At 37.6% G+C, this 19,252-nt stretch overlaps 1 protein-coding gene across 7 annotated transcripts in view; it reads right to left on the bottom strand.

Annotated features, from left to right (window-relative positions):
- PCGF5 (polycomb group ring finger 5) overlaps window positions 1-19,252 on the bottom strand; it is a 139,976-nt gene that overhangs the window by 14,378 nt on the left and 106,346 nt on the right. For all 7 annotated transcript variants that reach the window (XM_027839828.1, XM_027839835.1, XM_027839832.1 and 4 more), the window contains 2 exons: window positions 13,577-13,675; window positions 10,151-10,240 (listed from right to left, as the gene is read on the bottom strand). In XM_027839828.1, the coding sequence (XP_027695629.1) occupies window positions 10,151-10,240; window positions 13,577-13,675 (189 nt within the window). The remainder of the gene's footprint in view (window positions 1-10,150; window positions 10,241-13,576; window positions 13,676-19,252) is intronic.

The following is a 19,252-nucleotide window of genomic DNA, read 5'->3' as shown; positions in this document are numbered from 1 at the left end:
ATTGTTTTCTCTAAAAGTTGAAGTACATCCTGTGATATTTCCCCCTATTTTCAGAAGAAAAAAATAGCTAACATAAAAGTAAAATGGAAAAGTTTAAAACCACCCAATAAAATGGATTCAAATAGTAGTATCTAGAGATAGGGATTCTTGGAAAGATAAGTGGGGCAATTCACAATGTCAGAAAGATCTCAGGTTTAAGAAAACACAGGATTAGGCAGCATAATGAGGCAGGACCAGAACAAATTTCCTACTTTTTCATTCTTCTTTCTTCCTATGATTCAGTTCTGTTATGCTGTACATGAAATTCACTCACCATATGATATATAGAACTATATTTTTGATCACAAGGAGAGTCACTGTTTCACACTTGTATGACAAAATTCCTCACTGGCTTAAAGCAGTAAGGCTAAGTTATGGAATTTAAATGGAATTTATTGGGTCTTTCTGTACAAGTGGAGGGCTATATTGTTAATACTCACTCTAGACACTTAAGTCTTTATACACACTCCCTACCACTGCATGCTTGGTTGGGTCAGCACTGTGGACCATTTCCCCTGAGGATGCAAATTCTCTATATGGAACAGGGTCTTGACGGGATAGAATGAAGGCCTTTTGGCCCCAACTCATTATGCCAAAAGCTCTATAATAAAATGATTTTCTAATGTGGAGAATGGAAATCAAACTGCTAACATAGCCACATGTGGCTCCCAACTAAATGGAAGGGTTATTAGTGAAAGACAGGGTGCTGTGATGGAAAGAACTGACTTTGGAGTCAGAGGACCTGGGTTCCAATTTGGACTCTATTTCTAACTACCTTGTGTGACCTTGAAATAGTCAATTTATGCATCTGGGTCTTAATTTTGCTTATCTAAAAAATGAAAGGGTCACACTAAATGATTGCTAGGGGTCTCTTTCAGTTCTGAAACCTCCAAAATCCTATGAATTTTTATTTTCTGTGCCTCATTGTCCTTGCTACACAACAGAGCTTTGACATCCTAGGCAAGTTGTCTGACACCCTATAAAATTATTAATTAATTGACAAAATTATTCAATTGAAATTTGGGGGCCGTACCAATTGAATTGCTTATGTCCCTTAGCCCTAGGAACTAAGAGGCTAAGAATGCATTCACTTTTTGCAATAAATTAATCTTTATCCCATCAGAGACTCACTTGGTACACACAAAGAAGTAGTTTATTAACTGATATTTTAATGATGCCTAAGTAGGTTCAAACAAAAACCTCAAAATTTGAGCTCATTCCTTTCACACTGGTAAGAGCAGGATGACTATAGCTTTAAGGGCACAAACTTTGCATTAATGCTTAAGGCAAGTTATTCTTAGAAATTTTAACTAAAAGATAATAAAGTCTAATGTTAATGGGAATAAAGATGGCTTGAGCCAGTTACTCATCCCTAATGAATTATCCAGTTAAAGAGGTTCTCTAAATATACCATTCATACTTACATAGTATTTTGTGGTTAATAAAATTCCTTTGCTTAAAACAATCTTGCAACATAATACAACAAACTCGTTTTTATTTTTTGTTGTTGTTGGTTTTTTTTTTTTTTTTGTGAGGCAATTGGGGTTAAGCGACTTGCCCAGGTTCACACAGCTGGTTAAATGTCAAGTGTCTGAGGCCAAACTTGAACTCAGGTCTTCCTGACTCCAAGGCCAGAGCTCTATCCACTGTGAGACCTAGCTGCCCCTAAATTTGTTTTTATTAACTCTTCTTTGGGGGAGGATTAATCTAGGCACTCAATATGCTAGAATTGTACAACTGAAAAAGTACTTGATTCAAGACTCAGAGGATTTGTGTCCAAATCCACTCAACTACATGTGTGACCCTGTGAAAGTTATTTTGGGCCCAATTTCCTCATCTGTAAAATGAGAGCATTGGCATTGCCAATATTAAAGATCTCTTCTATTACTAAGTCTATGATTTTATGAGCAACTCAGAATTCAATAACTCTAATTATAAATATGTTTGGTGGATTGGATGCAGCAAGTGTTAAAGACTACCCAGGAAAATATAACCAAATTATTAGGCTGCTGCTTTTTGGGAAATGACTATTGGAAACCAGGAAGAAGATGGAGGTGATAGGCAGATGCTTCTGGGCAGATAACTATGACCTTGATATAATAGCATAAATTAATTTCTTTTAAATATATAAAAAAGATAGAGGATAGGTAGAGGTGGCTTGTTTGGAGAGGAAATTTTATTCAGCATTTAGTCAAGAAAGAGGCATGGAGCAGAGAAGGGATGCTGGCTCAGCTGAATATAGACTTGATGATAGGAACCTTTTTGCATTTGTTTCTGCATCCCTGACGCCTAGCATATAGTATCAATCAACTTAATAAATGTCTGTTGAATTGAATTCAAATTGAATGGACTTGGTCAGCAGAGAGGAGGACTCATTCAATGACAGGTAAAGGTGAGTTAGGAGGATATAAGGTAGGCAGTATAAGATGTCTTGTATTTAGAGCTGGAGGAGTTGAGTATAAATTCTGGCTCTGGCAATGGATAATTAACTGGATGTCTCTGGGCAATTTATTTAACCTGTTAAAGTTTCCTCATGTACAAAATAAGGAGGTAGGACAGGATGACTTCTGAGGTCTTTAGAGTTAAAGCATGATGAGGGAAGGTGGCAACACATGGGAGAAGGAGTTAAAATCACCAACTATTAGATGTTTAGGATTTACTGTCCTCAAGTATCTAATGGTTTAAGACTCATTCGGAAAAGGGGCCATACTTGTGTTGATGCACTTTTGTCACTGAACAAAGTCCACAATGGGGCAAGCATGTGGGGACGAAATTTGAAACAACTCAGAAAATTTTATTTGTGATTTTGTGAAGTTCTGCCATGTTTCCTGTGTAAGGCTGAAAAGTCCAATTTTCTGTAAATTCAAATGAAATTTGTCAGTCTTACTTTTCTTTGCTACTTTCCTTTCCCTTCTTGCATTGCTACCCTTTTTTTGTGTGTGTTTTTCTTAATTCTTTTTCTTTACCTTCCAGCCTCCCTCCCCAACACTGTCTCATTCCATGTAGGTTCTAGCTCTATAGCTACAGGCCTGAAGTTTTCTTAGTACTCTGCCCATATCTGCTTCTTCCATTCCCTAAGGAAGCAAGCACAGTAGAGTAGGGCATGTTGGTAGAATAAACCAACGTCAGGCCTCTGATTTTTCTCCTCGCTAGCTAGTTTATTTATGTTCCACGTCCAAATGACACACACCAAAACCTGGCCAGGTGTGCATGGGAAAGCCTGGATTAATGCAAACTATCAATGCTTTAGGAAAACTAATTAAATGCACGCTGTGCTTTGGTTAATAGATCAATCTGGAAATGTCCTTCTTCAAGTCTGCTTCCTGCCCCAGTAAGATGTGAAGAGCACATCATCTCTGAAAGGCAGGGTGTCTTCCATATCTGACCTTTGGGAGGCCTTAATATTTACCAATTTCCTTAACATAGCTATGGGCAAGTTCTCTTTTCTTTTTCCAAGAGGCGTTTCATGGGAATTAGCTATATTTTGATCACTAAAGAAAATCTTTAATTGCAGCTGCAAGACTTTGGAAATCTTTTCTTTCTCCCTGTTCAGGCCACCATTTAAAACATGTTGCATCTTCCTTTGCCCGTGCTTTGCATGAGCCCCAGACTTTCCCCAGTCTTCTAACATAGAGCTATGACAACCCTAAGAGTCCAATCTCTTCATTTTACAGATAAGGAAACGCAGGCCCAGAAAGGTGTGGTGCCAAGCTTAGTATCAGTAACAGAGAGTTACTGGCAACTTCTCATGAGCTCGGTCTTGAGACTCAATGGTTTCTTAGAGAAGGCAGCATCGTGATAGAGTGGAAGTTGTACTGACCTGGGAGTCAGGAGACCAGGGAGTGAGTCCTGGCTCCTCCACTAGCTTGCTGCGTGTGACTTTGGGCAAGTCACTCCCCTTCTCTGAGACTCAGTTTCCATATCTGCAAAATGGGGATGACACCTGCAGTAACTACTTCGCAGAGTTTGTTGTGAAGAATAGATGATTTAATGAAGGTAAGGTACGCTGCAAACTTACAAGCACTATATAAATGTCAGTTGCTACTTATTTTTTAGAGTGCAAAAAGGACTTGTTGGGAACTAGGGTTTGAGTCCTGTTAGCCCCTATCTCCTCCAGTGCTGAGATGCTGTAACTTTGTTTAAAATCAGTTTCCAGACTACTCCATACAGTGGCATTCCAATTTGAACCTAGAAGGATTTTACTTTGGATTGTTTCCTGTTACGTGGTAACCTTTCCTCCTTTGGTATAATGGAAAGGGCAGTGGATTGGGCACTAAAAGGTTCAAACCTTGGGGTCTGGCACTAATCACCTGTGGGATCTCGGGCAAGTCATTTAACCTGGCTTGGCCTCAAATATTTTCATCCATAAAATACATGAGCTGGGAGAGAGGACTTCCAAGGTATCTTCCAGCTCCAAATCTATGAATTTATTATTCTTCCATTAATAAATAAGAATAGCTAACTTGAATTTTGGGGTAGGGATTTTCTAGTTAGTCCAATTTCTAGTTAACTAAGGGCTAATGCGATTTTAATTTTTTTCCTGTTCTGATTAAAAAAAAAAACCTTCCTAAAATGGGTTGGACTATTGCAATAGCCTGCTGGCTGGTATGCCTGCCTTAAGTCTCTCCCTACTCCAGTCCATCTTCTATTCAGCTGCCAAAGTGATGTTTCTAACGTGCAGGTCCGACCAAGTCATAAATTCCGATGGCTCCTTATCAACTCTAGGATCAAATACAAAATCCTGCTTGGCATTCAAAGCTCTTCATAATCTAGATCCCTCTGTCCCTACCTCCAGGCTTCTCATACCTCATATTCTTCAAGCACTCTTCAATCTGGTGACACTAGCCTCTTTACTTTTCCTTCAACAAGACAGCCCATCTCTCAGCTCCGAGTATTTTCAATGGCTGGCCCCCATGCTTGAAATGCTCTCTCCCTTCATCTCTGCCTACTGTTTTCCTTCAAGTCCCAGCTGAAATCCCCCCTTTTACTGGAAGCCTTTCTCAACCTCTCTTAATTCTAGTGCCTTCCCTCTGCTGATTATTTCCTATTTAACCCTGTCTATACCTTGTTTGTACACAATTGGATTCAACCAAAAGAAAAGCAATTCACTGTACATGTGTTAAATACAATCATGAAGGACTGCAAGAGCCAGGAATTTGCTCCTGATGGGATATAACAAAAAGGCAAGCTTATGCAGGGGACAGAGAGCCAGCCTCAGAGTTAGAAGACCTGGGCTCCAGGTTCTGCCATACATCAGCTAGGGAACGCTGAGGCAGTTATTTAGCCTTTGATTGTGCTGGGTAATTAAGACTCTGAGTTGCAGAGCAATTGCTGCTCTGCATCAGTAGAGGGAGTTTCCTTTCTGTGAGTGAGCTCCCTGAAACAATGACAGGCTGAGACAAAAAATAAAACTAAACTAAAGGTTAATGAGGAATCCAGCATAGCATATGAAGATCACCATGGGGATAACTGGAAAGGTTTTCTTATGAAAATACATGTTTACATGCAGACCTGGAGTTGCCAAGAGACAGCAACTACTTTACATAAAAAAGTCCAACCCATCACTCAATCAATGATTTCCCTCAACAACATTTTTGACAAGTAGTCATCTAGCCTCTGTATGTACTTGTCCAAAATGGTGGCACTCACTACCTCATAAAGCAATTCATCTGATTCTGCACAGCTAAATCCTTTTTTGTGTTGAGTCAAGGTCTGTTGCCCTGTAATTTCCCTCCATTAAGCCTCGTTTTCCTCTTTGGAGACAAGCAAAGTTAGTTAAATCACTCAACAAATAGCAGCACTTTAAATATTTGAAGAGTATATTCTTCCTTACAAGTTTTCTCTTCTCCAGGCTGAATACTATCAATTTCTTCACCCAATATATATATATTTTTTTGCCTAGGGTCACACAGCTATTAAGTGTCAAGTGACTGAGGTTGGATTTGAACTCAGGTCCTCCTAACTCTAGGGCCACTGCTCTATCCACTGTGCCACCTAGCTGCCCCCTCTCCAATCAATCTTAACGTAATATGGTTCCGAATCTTCTCACCATATTAGCTATCATTCTCTGGACATGTTCCAGTTTGACAATGTCATTCATTCCTGAAAACGTAGTGCCCAAACTGAATACTGTAGTCCAAGACATAATCTGAGCTGAGACGTGCATTGGGAGAGGGATGAGAAGTTAAAAGGGTGACTTACCAAACGTTATGACTCTTCACCTAATTATCGGTAGTTTCTCAAGAATTTCTGAAGCCTTCTGCTTTCTTATGTACATACTGTAAACTTACAGAAACTTAAATTTTGGTATGAAATCAATCAGTAAGAATGTGTTAATGGAAGGCTGCATAAAAGAGGCAGGATCTTTAGAGATGACAGAATAAACACACAGAGGAAGAGAAAAGAGAGGGGCTTAGCTTTGTCTTACCTATTATTCAAATTATAATCCTAACAAAATCACTAATAGGGAGGACAGAACTCTGGAATGGAACAATTTAAGACTCCAATTTCCGCAATGTTTCTTCAGAGGCTCTGGATGAACCTTTTTTATAACCAGGAACTTAGCAATTTTTTTATTTTGGGTTACCCAACAAAGTGTTTCTGTGACACTATCTCAGAGGTAAAAGCCTTGCAATAAAATATATTACCCACCTCACACTGGTGAAAAGATTAGTGAGTGGTATTTCCATTTCATGAGTATTTTACTACAAAGATGAAACTGACCTATATGTTCTGTTTATCACTTTTGCATATAAACTTTTCTCTTGGGGCAAAGCACAAAAATTCTCAAGCCCTAAATCCTCAGAAAAAATTTCTCCTGATTATCTGGTAGAATGGGTCAACCTTGATTACATTTTTTAAGTTTCTTACAGTGAGTGAGAGGTTAGCCTGTTCCTTCTAGTTCTAAGAAACTATGATTTATGATAAAATATGTCATACTATTAACCTTTGCATTCTATAAGCTAATTTTATTATTTTTTTTCAAGGAAGTAGAAATTAAATGTAAAAACCAATACTAATACAAGGTTAAGAAATTTAGCCTTACAGAAGGCTGAAAAATGCATATCAAGAAAAGAGTTACCATAGCAACAGAGATTCAAAGACACTGCACTTATACACTGCATTAATATCACAGATTCATACAAAACAGTTTGTGCCACTGTAATAATGGGACAAATCTCAAGAAATCAAATTTTGGAAGGATGGGTTTAAATTAGAAAGATGTCTGCTCATTTTTATAGGTGAATTTCATAATTTGTACCAGTAATAGTAACCTAATAAAACACTGTTTCATGAAAAGTGGAAAAAAATCTTAGATTGGCCACCAGGAAACCTAGGTTCTACTCAATCTCAGTTCTGTCACTAACTAACAATGCAAGCCACTAAGAGGAGGTTTGGGCCAGACAATCTTTAAGTCTGCTTATGAGGGCTAAAGGGAACTGAATTTGTCCTTGTATTCAAATCTACGTATTAATATAGTAGTTTGTATGCCACTTGTTATGCCTTTCATACTACACACTAGCCAGGAAATGCATCTTTTGTGCTCATGTTCACCTCTGATAATTTATCATTTCTGGTGAATTGGGGGAAAAAAAAAGTTTATCTTAAAAAATTAAAAGTGCGGGGCAGCTAGGCGTTGCAGTGGATAGAGCACCGGCCCTGAAGTCAGGAGGACCTGAGTTCAAATCCGGTCTCAGACCAAACACTTGACACTTACTAGCTGTGTGACCCTGGGCAAGTCACTTAACCCCAATTGCCTAAAAAAAAAAAAAAAAAAAAAAAAATTAAAAGTGCATCAAAAAAACCTTACTGCATCTCACTGTCTGAATTAGGTAGAAGTGAGAATGAATTAGGTAGCAATATGTAAACCTGGATACATATAATTGTGCACAAAAGCTGCACAGCATTTTACAATGTTGCTGTCAAATATGTACACTCACTCACTATGAAGTCCTGAGACTGATTTCTGGGTGTGGCTTGTGAATTTGAGGTTATATTGTATGCACATTATACTGTATGCAATAGGTCCAGCTTAGTACCTTTTTTTTTTTTTTTTAATTGGTGAGGCAATGGGGTGAAGTGACTTGCCCAGGTCAAACATCTAGTAAGTGTCAAGTGTCTGAGGCCAGATTTGAACTCAGGTCTTCCTGAATCCAGGGTCAGCACTTTATCCACTATGCCACCTAGCTGCCCCCAGCTTAGTATCTTTTAACGATTTTATCTTTTAATCTTTAACAACACTAACATTTATATAGTGTTTACTATGTGCCAGGCACAGTGCTAAGTGCTTTAAAATTATTATCTCATTTGATCCCCACAACAATGCAAGAGTAGATCAGTGCTATTTCTATTTAACATTTGAGGAAACTGAGTAAATAGTGGGTAAGTGACTTCCCCAGGTTTACACAGATAATGAGTACCTGAAGCAGGGTTTGAACTCACATTTTCCTGATTCTAAGCCCAGCTCTCCACTGCTTTATGACTCTAAGTTGGAATTTTCAGACTTAATAATTTGTGAAAAGTTCTTTAAAGGAAATAAACATACCCAAATATCTGAGAATTTTATCAGAAAGTCCATAAGAAAACTCATAAGCTTATTTTAAAAATCTGCTACATATAATTAAATTGGTGTAATTCAAAGTGTAATTTCTTTAAAGGCTGACTTTGGCATCCTATAAAGGAAAATTTATATTTATCATAGTGCTTCCACATTTCACTAATACAATAAAGGAAGCTTCACATAATGATCCTGAGGCACCACTGTTAAGATACGGTAGTGGCCTTCTGAATCATCGAAGGTGAATGTGAATTGAGAGCCGTTTTACATCAGATTAACTTTTTGACTTGACCTGATTTCATTACTATCGGAAGTTCCTGATGAGGAATTCCTCCTAACCAATGCAGACCAGCACCTGCTCTCTGGTGCTGTCTGGGAAACAGCACTAATCCAGGCTGCTTCTCAAACTTGTTTCCTAATTCCGTGAAAACTGATCATTTAAATCCTAAATACTTCTATTCATCAGACTATTCCATTCCATAATCACACTGGCTATTCACGTTTACTGTGTGCTATACACTGTAATCTGCAATCATTTTAAAATTAATTGAACCCTACCTACAACTATCTTTGTTCAAATAGCACTCCAAACTAGTTTTGCAAATCATTGTAAATGAATTATTTCAAAACACGAATAAGTTAGATACTGCAATCTTACTTTGATAAAACATAAAAAAGTAGGTTGACGTGTATAGTGTTTATACAATGTGTACAATGTGCTAAATAATCAGAAAAGTTCTGCTTTGCTCTGCTCCTCCTGACTACTCTGAGCCAAAAACAGACTGCCACCTCTAAAACTGGAATAATAGATGAGACAGAAGATGCTGCTGCCAGATTTTCTGATACAACATCTTATTCAGTTAATTACCCAACGGTGTGCATTCCAAACCTCTAAGCAAGGGCAGGAGGTTCTGGTTTTTCCCTATCAATTTTCCATAGTATAGATTTTTAAAAGTCTTAAGTCTGAAAAGCATTCCCTCCCTCCTCTAATCTCTCTAGAACATTTCACTCCTGCCTGTGACAGTATCACTCTCTAGTTTGTATACTGAAGCTTTTTGAGGTTGGGACCACCATTTTTCATCTTTTTACACCTAGCACTGAACACTAGGGCCTTAGAGCATGGAAGGAGTTTAATAAATGTCCAAATGAGAGAAAAGTATTTTTTTTGTTTTGTTTTGAGGCTGTTACTGGAATTATGAATGTATGTGACACAACTAAGGCTATCCCCCTTGATTACACACAAAATAGTATCACACTAGCTAGCTCTTACCTTCAACTCACATGGTACCAATTTTCTTAAGCCCTGACTATATATGCAAAGTAATAAATTTTGCCCTTGAATTAGTTTTGCAAAACCTGAATATAAAACTACTAGATATCTTCTCGGAACCAGCCTCTTTTTCCAATTATATATGCAACAAGAAACAGTGGTGAACTCGTATTCTTTTATATTCTAACAAATTATAAGCCCTGGGTAAAATCTCAGTAGTATGAATTGTACATTGTGAAGTGTGGAAGTAACAAACATATAAATATGAACAAAAAGCTATTTACATTTTCGCCTCTTAGTCGCCATCTTGTCATATAGATGAATTCCATAGTGTGGTCCTTCCCCATAATTTCACCATTGCATAGTACATCCAGCTTAAAAAAAAAAAAAAGGTTAACACATCCATTAATATTTTATTTTGAATACATCATTAACAATGACTCCCCATTTTCAGAGAAAAAAACTTAAGACTTTTGGAAATATCCAATAAAAACATTCAAGTCTATACTATGATATTATCATCTCAGTTAAATAGAAGTTATGTCAAGTCACTGTATAGTATAGTTTGTTTATCTGGCCCTCTTGTATCTGGATCTTCAGTTTATTTATTCATAGTATTTGGCCATACAACTTACCTCTGTAATTTCCTTTTTGTCACGAAATCTTGGTGCTGTCTCTAGCATCTTTTTGTGATTAATCTTTAATTAGCACAAACAGGTACCTCTGGTGATTTCTAGGTTCATTACTTAGGGCTCTTTAGCTACCTAAGCTTTGATAGGGCATTTATTTCTCATAAGTTTTGATCTGGAAAAAGCATACAGAAATCTAATACTTTGTGGAATTTTAGAGATTTCTGGTAAAATTCTAGAATTATCCCTAGATAAATTAACATAAGTAGTTGAGTTATACCACAGTCTTACTTAAACTCATCTTATACTTCAGTGTCCTCATTTATTAAATAAAAGGGCTACAGCCAGGGGTCGAGGCCGCAGGTTCCCCACCCCACTACAAGATATGATCCAAAGGTATTTTCTAGCTTTATAATTCTAGAGTCATCAGGAACCCAAGTCCCTTCTACTCAACTCACAGCAGGGCTAGTCAATAAGAGGGTCCACTGGACCAGACTAGAAGTAAAAGGAAAGAGGAAGAAGAGGTAATGTCCTGTCCAGCTATTACCATGAGATCTCTTGGGCTAGGCATTAGGGGCTCCATTTCTCTCTAGCTTCTGGCCCCAGGACAGATCTAAAGCACTCAAGGTGAAAGGAAAAAAAAAATACAGAACCCACTGCTGCCTTTAATTACCCTTTTGCATCACCCCTCCCACATCATCCCTTTTCTTCACCCACTGAAGCATTTGTCTGAAATCTTCACTTTACTCCCTTTTCACTACTTCTTACCTTACCCTTTATCTTATTTTCCCTACCTGCTCAATCACCACTGTTCCTTTGAGGTGGAAAAACCACTGTTTTCCTATGAAAGAAGCTCAACCTAAGTGTCTTCCTTACACTCTAAGAGCCAGGAGCCAGTGACTTGGGGCTATGTGAATGTCAAGTTCCATTGTTCACTGGGTGGGGTTATGCAAAGGGTAGTTAATGATTCTACTGCCAGCGTATTGGGATTTAGAGATGTGGCTCCTGGCATACCAAGATAGAATTCTCAACATTCTGCCATACCTAGTACCTGAGTTTCAAAGCTGTATACTAATACAGTATTTAAAATTTAGGTACATTGTGGGTCAAAGATTTTTTGTGGGGGTCCCTGGCAAACCTAGGAAAGGTTTTCTAATCACCATAAAGAAGTGTTTTCATGAGGAAGTGTAGTAGATTCTAAAGAATCAATTCACCAACCTATTTTTTAGAAAATAATCAATTTCTATATTGAAAATTATCTGTTCTCATTTAAAATGTAAGATTCTGCATGTTTATTTTAATAGCTTTTTAAAATTTAAAAAAAAATCCTCTTTCTAGGATCTTGTTTTCTAATAAATGGCTCAAATTTTAAACTATACATCCAAAAATATAATTTATCTACCTCCTCATCCTTGAAGAGGTAAATAAATTTTGATGTAAAGTTCAAGCCACAGCATGAAATCACAGTGTGTTTTGAATACATTCAGTATTTTTCAGAAGCTGAGGGAATTGGGCACAGTAGGGATCAATAAAAAATAATGGCACTTGTTCAAACAAGGGAAGAGATGAGTTATAGATGAAGCACCTGAAGATACAATAGCATTGTCATTGTGGGCAGTCACAATCTGGTTACATTATCCCCCCACCAGCTTCTCAAAATCCCCCCACTGTCCTTCCCCTAAAACATCAAGCATATTTTCTAAGCCTTTTGACTAAAGTTACATTATAATCAAGTATGGTGAAATCTTCCTTTATTTGAAAGGCCTAAGGAAAATCAAATTAAGCCTACATAGTTTGAGATTTGTAATAAAAAGTGATGTATTACCATACATAATGACTACAGAAATGCTGATCTTAAGTCCCTGGGATATGTAGATATCTATTACAAAGACAACATATATTTATAGTTGGCAAAAAAAGTGCAAAATATTAGGACTGCTATAAACCTTGGACCAGTGATTTCATTTCTCTGGGACAATTTCCTCATGCACATGAGGGGACTGAGCATTAGATGATCTGAGGTCCTTTTTATTTCTAAGTTCTATGATACTAAAACAGGATAAGATTGATTCTTTCTTTGATACTAATGAATAGATCTGAAAGAAGATTAGGAATGTTTTCTGCAGGTTACTTTTGGATGGCAGCAACAAGGTACAAGGTTCTAGATCTGAGGCAAGATACTGAGATTGAGAAACTACTCCTTGGATCAGTTTCCTACAGAACAACCTAGAGTAAGAGAGGAACGGTCAACGTCAGCGGTGAGTGTTCCCTTTCTGCCTGGAGTTTCATGACAATCCTAATCAGAATCATCTCAAAGTTGATTCTATTAGAGCACAGATGGGGAACCTGTGGCCTTGAGGTCACACATGGCCTTCTAGGTCCTTGGGTACAGCCTTCTGACTGAGTCCAAGTTTTACAGAACAAATCCTTTTATTAAGGGGGATTTGTTCTGAAGTTTGGACTCAACCAAAGAGCTGCACTTGAGGATCTAGAGGGTCCTCTACTAAAGTTTTTTTTACAATATTTCTCCATATCTGGAAGTTAGGAAAGCTTCCCCTTTTCTTACTGCAGAGGAAAAGAGGGGTTTGAGAATGTTACAGATCACAAGAAGTCTAAGGATGCGTCCCAAAGTAAACTTCAATCTATTTTTGGAACAAAATTGAAATCCAGGTTCCCAAAACCAAAATTCAGAACAGAAATTCATTTACTTTGCAACTAACAAAGACAAAAGGGAATCTGTGTAAAATTTGTGATAACCTACAACAGTTAAACTAAGTTATTTATCTGGAGCCTATTTAAGATTAAATTTACTAACAACTATTCTTTTATTTACCAAACACCAACAATGTTTTCTCAAAGTTCCTGTGTGACTATACTAGGAAATTTTGAACTAGTAAATATACAAACAGAATTCAGTATTCTCTAAAATTATCCTACTCAACTACGGGGAAAAAACCAGAAAAATATTAAAATGTAGAAAATTTAGAATATATTATCAAATTTTCTCTTTAACTATAATTTTAGTTCAAATCAGATTAATGATATATGCAAAATGTCATAAGACATGACTTTTCAACTTACCTCATAAGAACTTGGAAGCTTTAGCTTTAAACTTAGAAATTTTTTAATAGTTCCCACAGTCACACGTGTAGAACACCGGATAAATTTCTTCATTAAACCCTGATATAAATAAATTAGACAATTAGTCAAAACATGCTACCCTACTTTTGTTAAAGTAATTATATTGCTTAAAGGAAGGTTAGTTCCATATTTATTAGTAATCACTTAAGAATTAATTTTGTACTTTTCTTAATTTTGAACTTTTTTTAAGGTAGCTCTTCAATACTTGGAAGTAAGCCGCTTCCCTTACTAATGCCTTTTTTTCAGTTTACATTTCACAACGCTATTTCCCAAGAGTGTACTTTTTTGGTTAGGAAAATCATTAAAAATGGAAAGGGAAACTGAATGTTCAGACATTCTGTTAAAGAAGTCACTCTATATTTGAGGGAAGATAGCTAAAAAGATCCCAGAGACTACCAAAGAAAATTGTCAAATCCATCATTCTCCAAGAATCAAGAACATCTTATGAGAAGGTTATCTCATTTATCCCTGTAATATAGTATGATACCAAAATAAGAAAGAAGCTTCAAGAACCGTACAGTGTCTGGGAGTCAATAACTGTGAAGATAAAAAACAACCAACCAACCCTCTACCTTTTCTCTTATCGGTAACTTATTACTATTACCAATCTGGAAGTTAATGACAATTAAGAATTGGTCCTTATATATGATACTCACACTATAAAATGAATGATAAAATAGTTTATTTGACCTACTCTTTTTTCAATTTAAACTGGTCCATTCCTCTCATTTAACCAACTGAGAGAGCCCTCAATTTCTGCAGGCAAGTCACACTAATGCCAAAGTTATGGCCAAAACAAGAAATCTTTCAGTCTCTTAAGAGGGTTGGTCTACAGTATGCCATCGTACCCGCGTTTATTTTGTCCACTAAAGTTCTACTGTTCCACTTCACAGAGGCATGGAGGTGACCCTCAATGCAATGCTAATAGAGGGCAGGTTCTGTCAGGGCTTAACAAACTGGCAAGTCTTAAGTCATGGACCTAGTGAAGGGCTGTGTCTCTGTCACCTGAGGACCAGACTAACTAGGTTCAAAAAGGCTTATGAGTTGGTCACTAAGTAGGTAATTTTTTCCATTATACAACTCATTAAGATTGTGGACAAAGGCATGGAGGATGTGCAATCTATATTGGTGGAGAAAGTATTTCCCCACAAATCCCTGTGTTTACATACCTGCTAAGAAACTGACCAGGAAGTATGAGGTGACAATGTTGCCAGTTTAGTAAAGGATAACTGCACAAAGGTGTCAATCAGCAAGCAAAAAAAATACACAAAAAAAATGCTATCTTGGGATATATTTTGATATAAATACTCTGCTAAAATGAGTTTTAAAGAGTTGTATTTGTTTTCAAATAAAAAGAGATCGAGTACAACTGACTTGATTTTACAGAGAAGGTCACACAGATAGTAAGCAACAGAGATAGGGATGTGAATCCATGTTCTCTGACTCCAAAAAGAATCAGAGTTAATGGAGGGAAAAAAAAGAATTATCTACTGTTTTAAGCCCCAAGACCAATGTGTGCCTGGGTCCAAGCTAACCCCGATTCCAGGCCAGGCCCAGTACCAGGGACCCGATTCTTTCTGTGCCAAAGAGCCCTGATCCTGGGCCTAGTTTGTGCTGTAACCCTTTCCTCCCTCAACACTACTCCTGTTCCAGGATCAGTTCTCCTCTGCTTCCAAACAGCAGGTCCTCCAAACTCCTGACCCACCTACCTCATCGACCTACCTCATGGTCCCTGGCCATGTCCAGTATCTGAGCTTCACTCAGAGTTCCTTTACAAGTAAGGTTGTGCATCTGCATAGGCAAGGCCAGGACCCATATAACCCTATTGCTATAACCCTACAGATTATAACCCTACAGTGGTGGCATCAATTTCAAATAGAATTGAATGCTGGCCACATATTGGCTCAAAAACACAAATTAACATGAACTATGTTTTACTGTATTTTGATTTATTTTGTTAAACATGTCCCAATTACATTTTAATCTGGTTTTTCCTCCCCGACTTTGGAGTTTCGCCAGCAGGCCAATGAGTTTTCTGCCTTATGGCACTCATTGTCTGCCTTTGCCTTGAGTTCCTGAGGTGAAGTGATATACCCTAAATGAGTAAGTCCATTCACAGCACCTGCCTCTCTCTCCTCCCTAATGGCCTCTTAAGGACAGGAAAAGCCTTCCTCCATGGCTGGGTCCCCAGCCAGGAACTGAGTGCTGTTAATGGTACAGTTAACCTGTTAACATCTCAGAGCTTAGCTTAACACTCCCTAAGCACTCCGGAGCCCATACCCTCCACAAAAGTAAATTTTGCCAGAGAAGGAGGAAGAACCAACAATTTTAGGTCTGTTATAAACATCTCTAACATAAAAGAGAAGCGGATTGGTGATAAATAAGAAGGCTAAATATAAGAGCATCATAGTAAAGCCAATAAAGATTGAGCAAAAGAAAAAGAAAGGGAAAAAAGCCAAGCAAACATGAAAGAAAGGGAGCCAAGACACTTAACACATTCTATGGAGAAAGAAAACCATCTTAGAAAGGCTTGAAAGGTAAACTTCTAGAATATATTCTTCCAGAAAATAGAATATAGCAGCTGCAACAATCTTCAGAACAGCTAAAAAGAACAGCAGAATTAAGAGAAATAAAGGTAAAACATAGTACTGAAGGTAGAACTCTCCAAGAAATTAATAAGACAAACAGGAGAGTAGGGCATTTAGAACATACAACAGAAAAATCTTCAAAACTGGATGGCAGGAAAAATAAAAGGACAGATTTAGAACACAAAAACAAAGAGGAAGAAGAAAAACTCAACAAAATAAAAAAAATGATGAGACTGAGAAAATACATGAAGACAAGCTAACTGAGATGGAAGATAAAATTATCTTATTTCAGAGGAATAGGATGAAGTAAAAGGCTTGAACAGTATGCTTTAGTGAATAGTTCAGGGAAATTGCCCAGTATTCACTTCTCTTAAAAGTCATGTGACTTCTGGGATCGAGGATTAGACATTTTCCCCAATTCTCGCTTCTCAAACCTCTCCAAAGTAGGAATTATGTGAAAAACATAAAGCAAGTCTGCTGTCTCCACAGTCGAAGACACTAAGACTCTTAACAAGGTGACAACCTGTTGAACTTACATCAGAGAAGTACGATTCCCACTCTCTAAACTGAACTGTCTCTCTCCACCCGAATGCTCTGCTTGAACTGCAGTGTGGCAACACAAACACCCAGACAAAGAAGTGAGGAGCTGAGGGACCTGCAGCGTCTGTGGGAGGCTCTGTCAGGTCTGAAGGGAAATAAGACGGGTCTCTAGGTAGTGGCCAGTTCCGTCCCCAGAGAACTTACTTGGAGTAGAGATGGAAGCCAGTGAAAAGTGAATTGCTCAGCATGGGAATAGGCTGAGTTAGCTTTGAAGTCTAATCTCTGGGAAAACCACCATCACAGGAGAAGGAGTGAGAAAGCGAGCAAGCAGTATTAGAATATAAGGGAAAAAAGGCTACAACTGATGAGGCAGAGTTCCCTGTAGATTCTCAAGAGAGTGTGGAACCATAGCAGGATGTTCCTAAATAGTTCAAGTGGGAAATAAAAATCACAAAAGCAGAAATGATGGGCTATGCAACAGAAATAATTGGCAGATTAGAAAAACTTAAATCCACAATGGTAAATCTCACCAAAAAACAAGACAGAATAGCCGATTAGAAATGCAAACACAATGTAATTGGGAAAAAACAAAATATTAAATCAAACAAAAGAAATGTAAGTACAGAGACAAGGACAATCTGAAGAAAGCAAAAAGCAGTTTCATTAAAAGAAAATATGATTTCTATACAAGTAAAACAACAACCTTGAACACAAGATGCATAGAGGCAACTTAAGGATTAAAGGTCTAAAAGAACATGACAAGTCAAAAAACCTGAATACCATAAATGCAAGAAATAATGAAAGAAAACTAGCTAGAGCTTCTGAGCACAGAAAACAAAATGCTAACTGGAAGAACCCACAGACTGTGTCTAGCTAAAAAGTCCTATGTTGCAAACTCCAAAATGCACATATTAAATTTAACAAACAACAATATTTTGCAAGTGATCAGAAGGTAGGCATTCAAATATTAAGGAAATTCAAATAACACAACATTATTCTGCACCCACCAGAAACTCAAGAAGGGACTAGAATAATGGCTTCTCAAGAGCAAAGGAACTCAAGATGCAACACAAGGCAATATACCCTACAAAACTGCGCTTAACCATCAATGAAAAATGATGGACATTCAAAAGTCATTTGCCAAATGCTTATTACGTGTCCAGCACTGCCCTATTAACGGAGACAGAAGGCAAAGCATCAATCAAGATGACTGCTCCTCTTTATTCTGCTTTGCTGGTTCATCCATCTCCCACCTCTTATGAATTGGTGTCCAAGGTTCTGCCTTGAGCCTCCTTCTCTCTCTACACTCTCTTCATTGGTAATCAAATCAGTTCAACTCTAGTCTCTACACAAGTGACTCTCAAATCTTTGTCTCACCTTTAATCTTTTTCCTCAATCCAACTGCCTTAAAGAGATCTCCATTTAGCTATCCTACCATAATCTCAAACTAAACAGTTTAAATGGAACTTTTCTTCCCCTCAAGACTGCCCTTCCTTCAAACTTCCCTGTCTCTGCTGAGGCTCCCACCACCCCAGGTTCAAAAACTCGAAATGATCCTTGACTCTTCCTTTTCCTCCACATCCCATATCCAACCAGTTGTTAAGTTTTGGCAATTCTACTACTACCACATTTTTCAAATCTATTACCATCTCTCCACTTAAATGGTTTACTATCCTATACTTCATTAACTCTGATTTGGATTACTAACAGCCTCTTAATTCATCTCCCTGCTTCTAGGCTCTCCTCTCTCCAATCCATTCCCCTATATAGCTGCCAAAAACAATCTTCCTATGGCACAAGTCATCTTTCTGTTTAAAAATCATCGGTGGCTTTCTGTTTCTTCTAGGATAAAATATAAACTATTCAGCTTGAAATTAAAAGACTTCCACACTCTAATCTGGCTCTGACTTTCCAAACATGAAACATTTCATGTTTTCATATTTGAGTCCAACTGGACTGTTAAATGTTCTTGAATGTTAGTACTCCATCTTCTACCTCCATGCCTTCAAATCGGCTATCCCTTTAAATTTACTTTCCCAAGAGGGCTCATTTCAGGTATACCTTCTACACAAAGCCTTTTCTGATTCCCCAAGAGTTAGTACTCCCTTACTCATCTATGTACATGCTGAATCCTACAAGTTGAATGTAAACTCCCAGAAATTAGGGAGCAAGAATATGCTACACATAATAGGTTTTTAATAAATGTTTAAAATTGAACTGTTATTCTGGACTTGGTTCTTACCTCCAGAAAAGGAAATACCTGCTGAGATAGAAACAACTGAAACCTTGATGAGGAAGAAATCCAATACATCTTACAATATGTCAAAGAAGGAAAGGGAAGCCAGATAGAGTTTAGAGAACAGATTACAAAGGAATCAGAGAAAGAATAGGCCAGATTCCAATGCCTAAAATTCTTCTGAGGGTAGTCAGTCTAGAACAAAATTCTGAAATCACAAACAGAAACAATTCTAATAAGAAGGAAAAGGGA

The sequence above is a fragment of the Vombatus ursinus genome, unplaced genomic scaffold, assembly GCF_900497805.2.
Source record: "Vombatus ursinus unplaced genomic scaffold, bare-nosed wombat genome assembly UNPS02014833.1, whole genome shotgun sequence".
In the NCBI taxonomy this organism is placed as follows: domain Eukaryota; kingdom Metazoa; phylum Chordata; class Mammalia; order Diprotodontia; family Vombatidae; genus Vombatus; species Vombatus ursinus.
The sequence above is the reverse complement of the archived record's forward strand: the minus strand, read 5'-3'. Positions and strand labels throughout refer to the sequence as shown.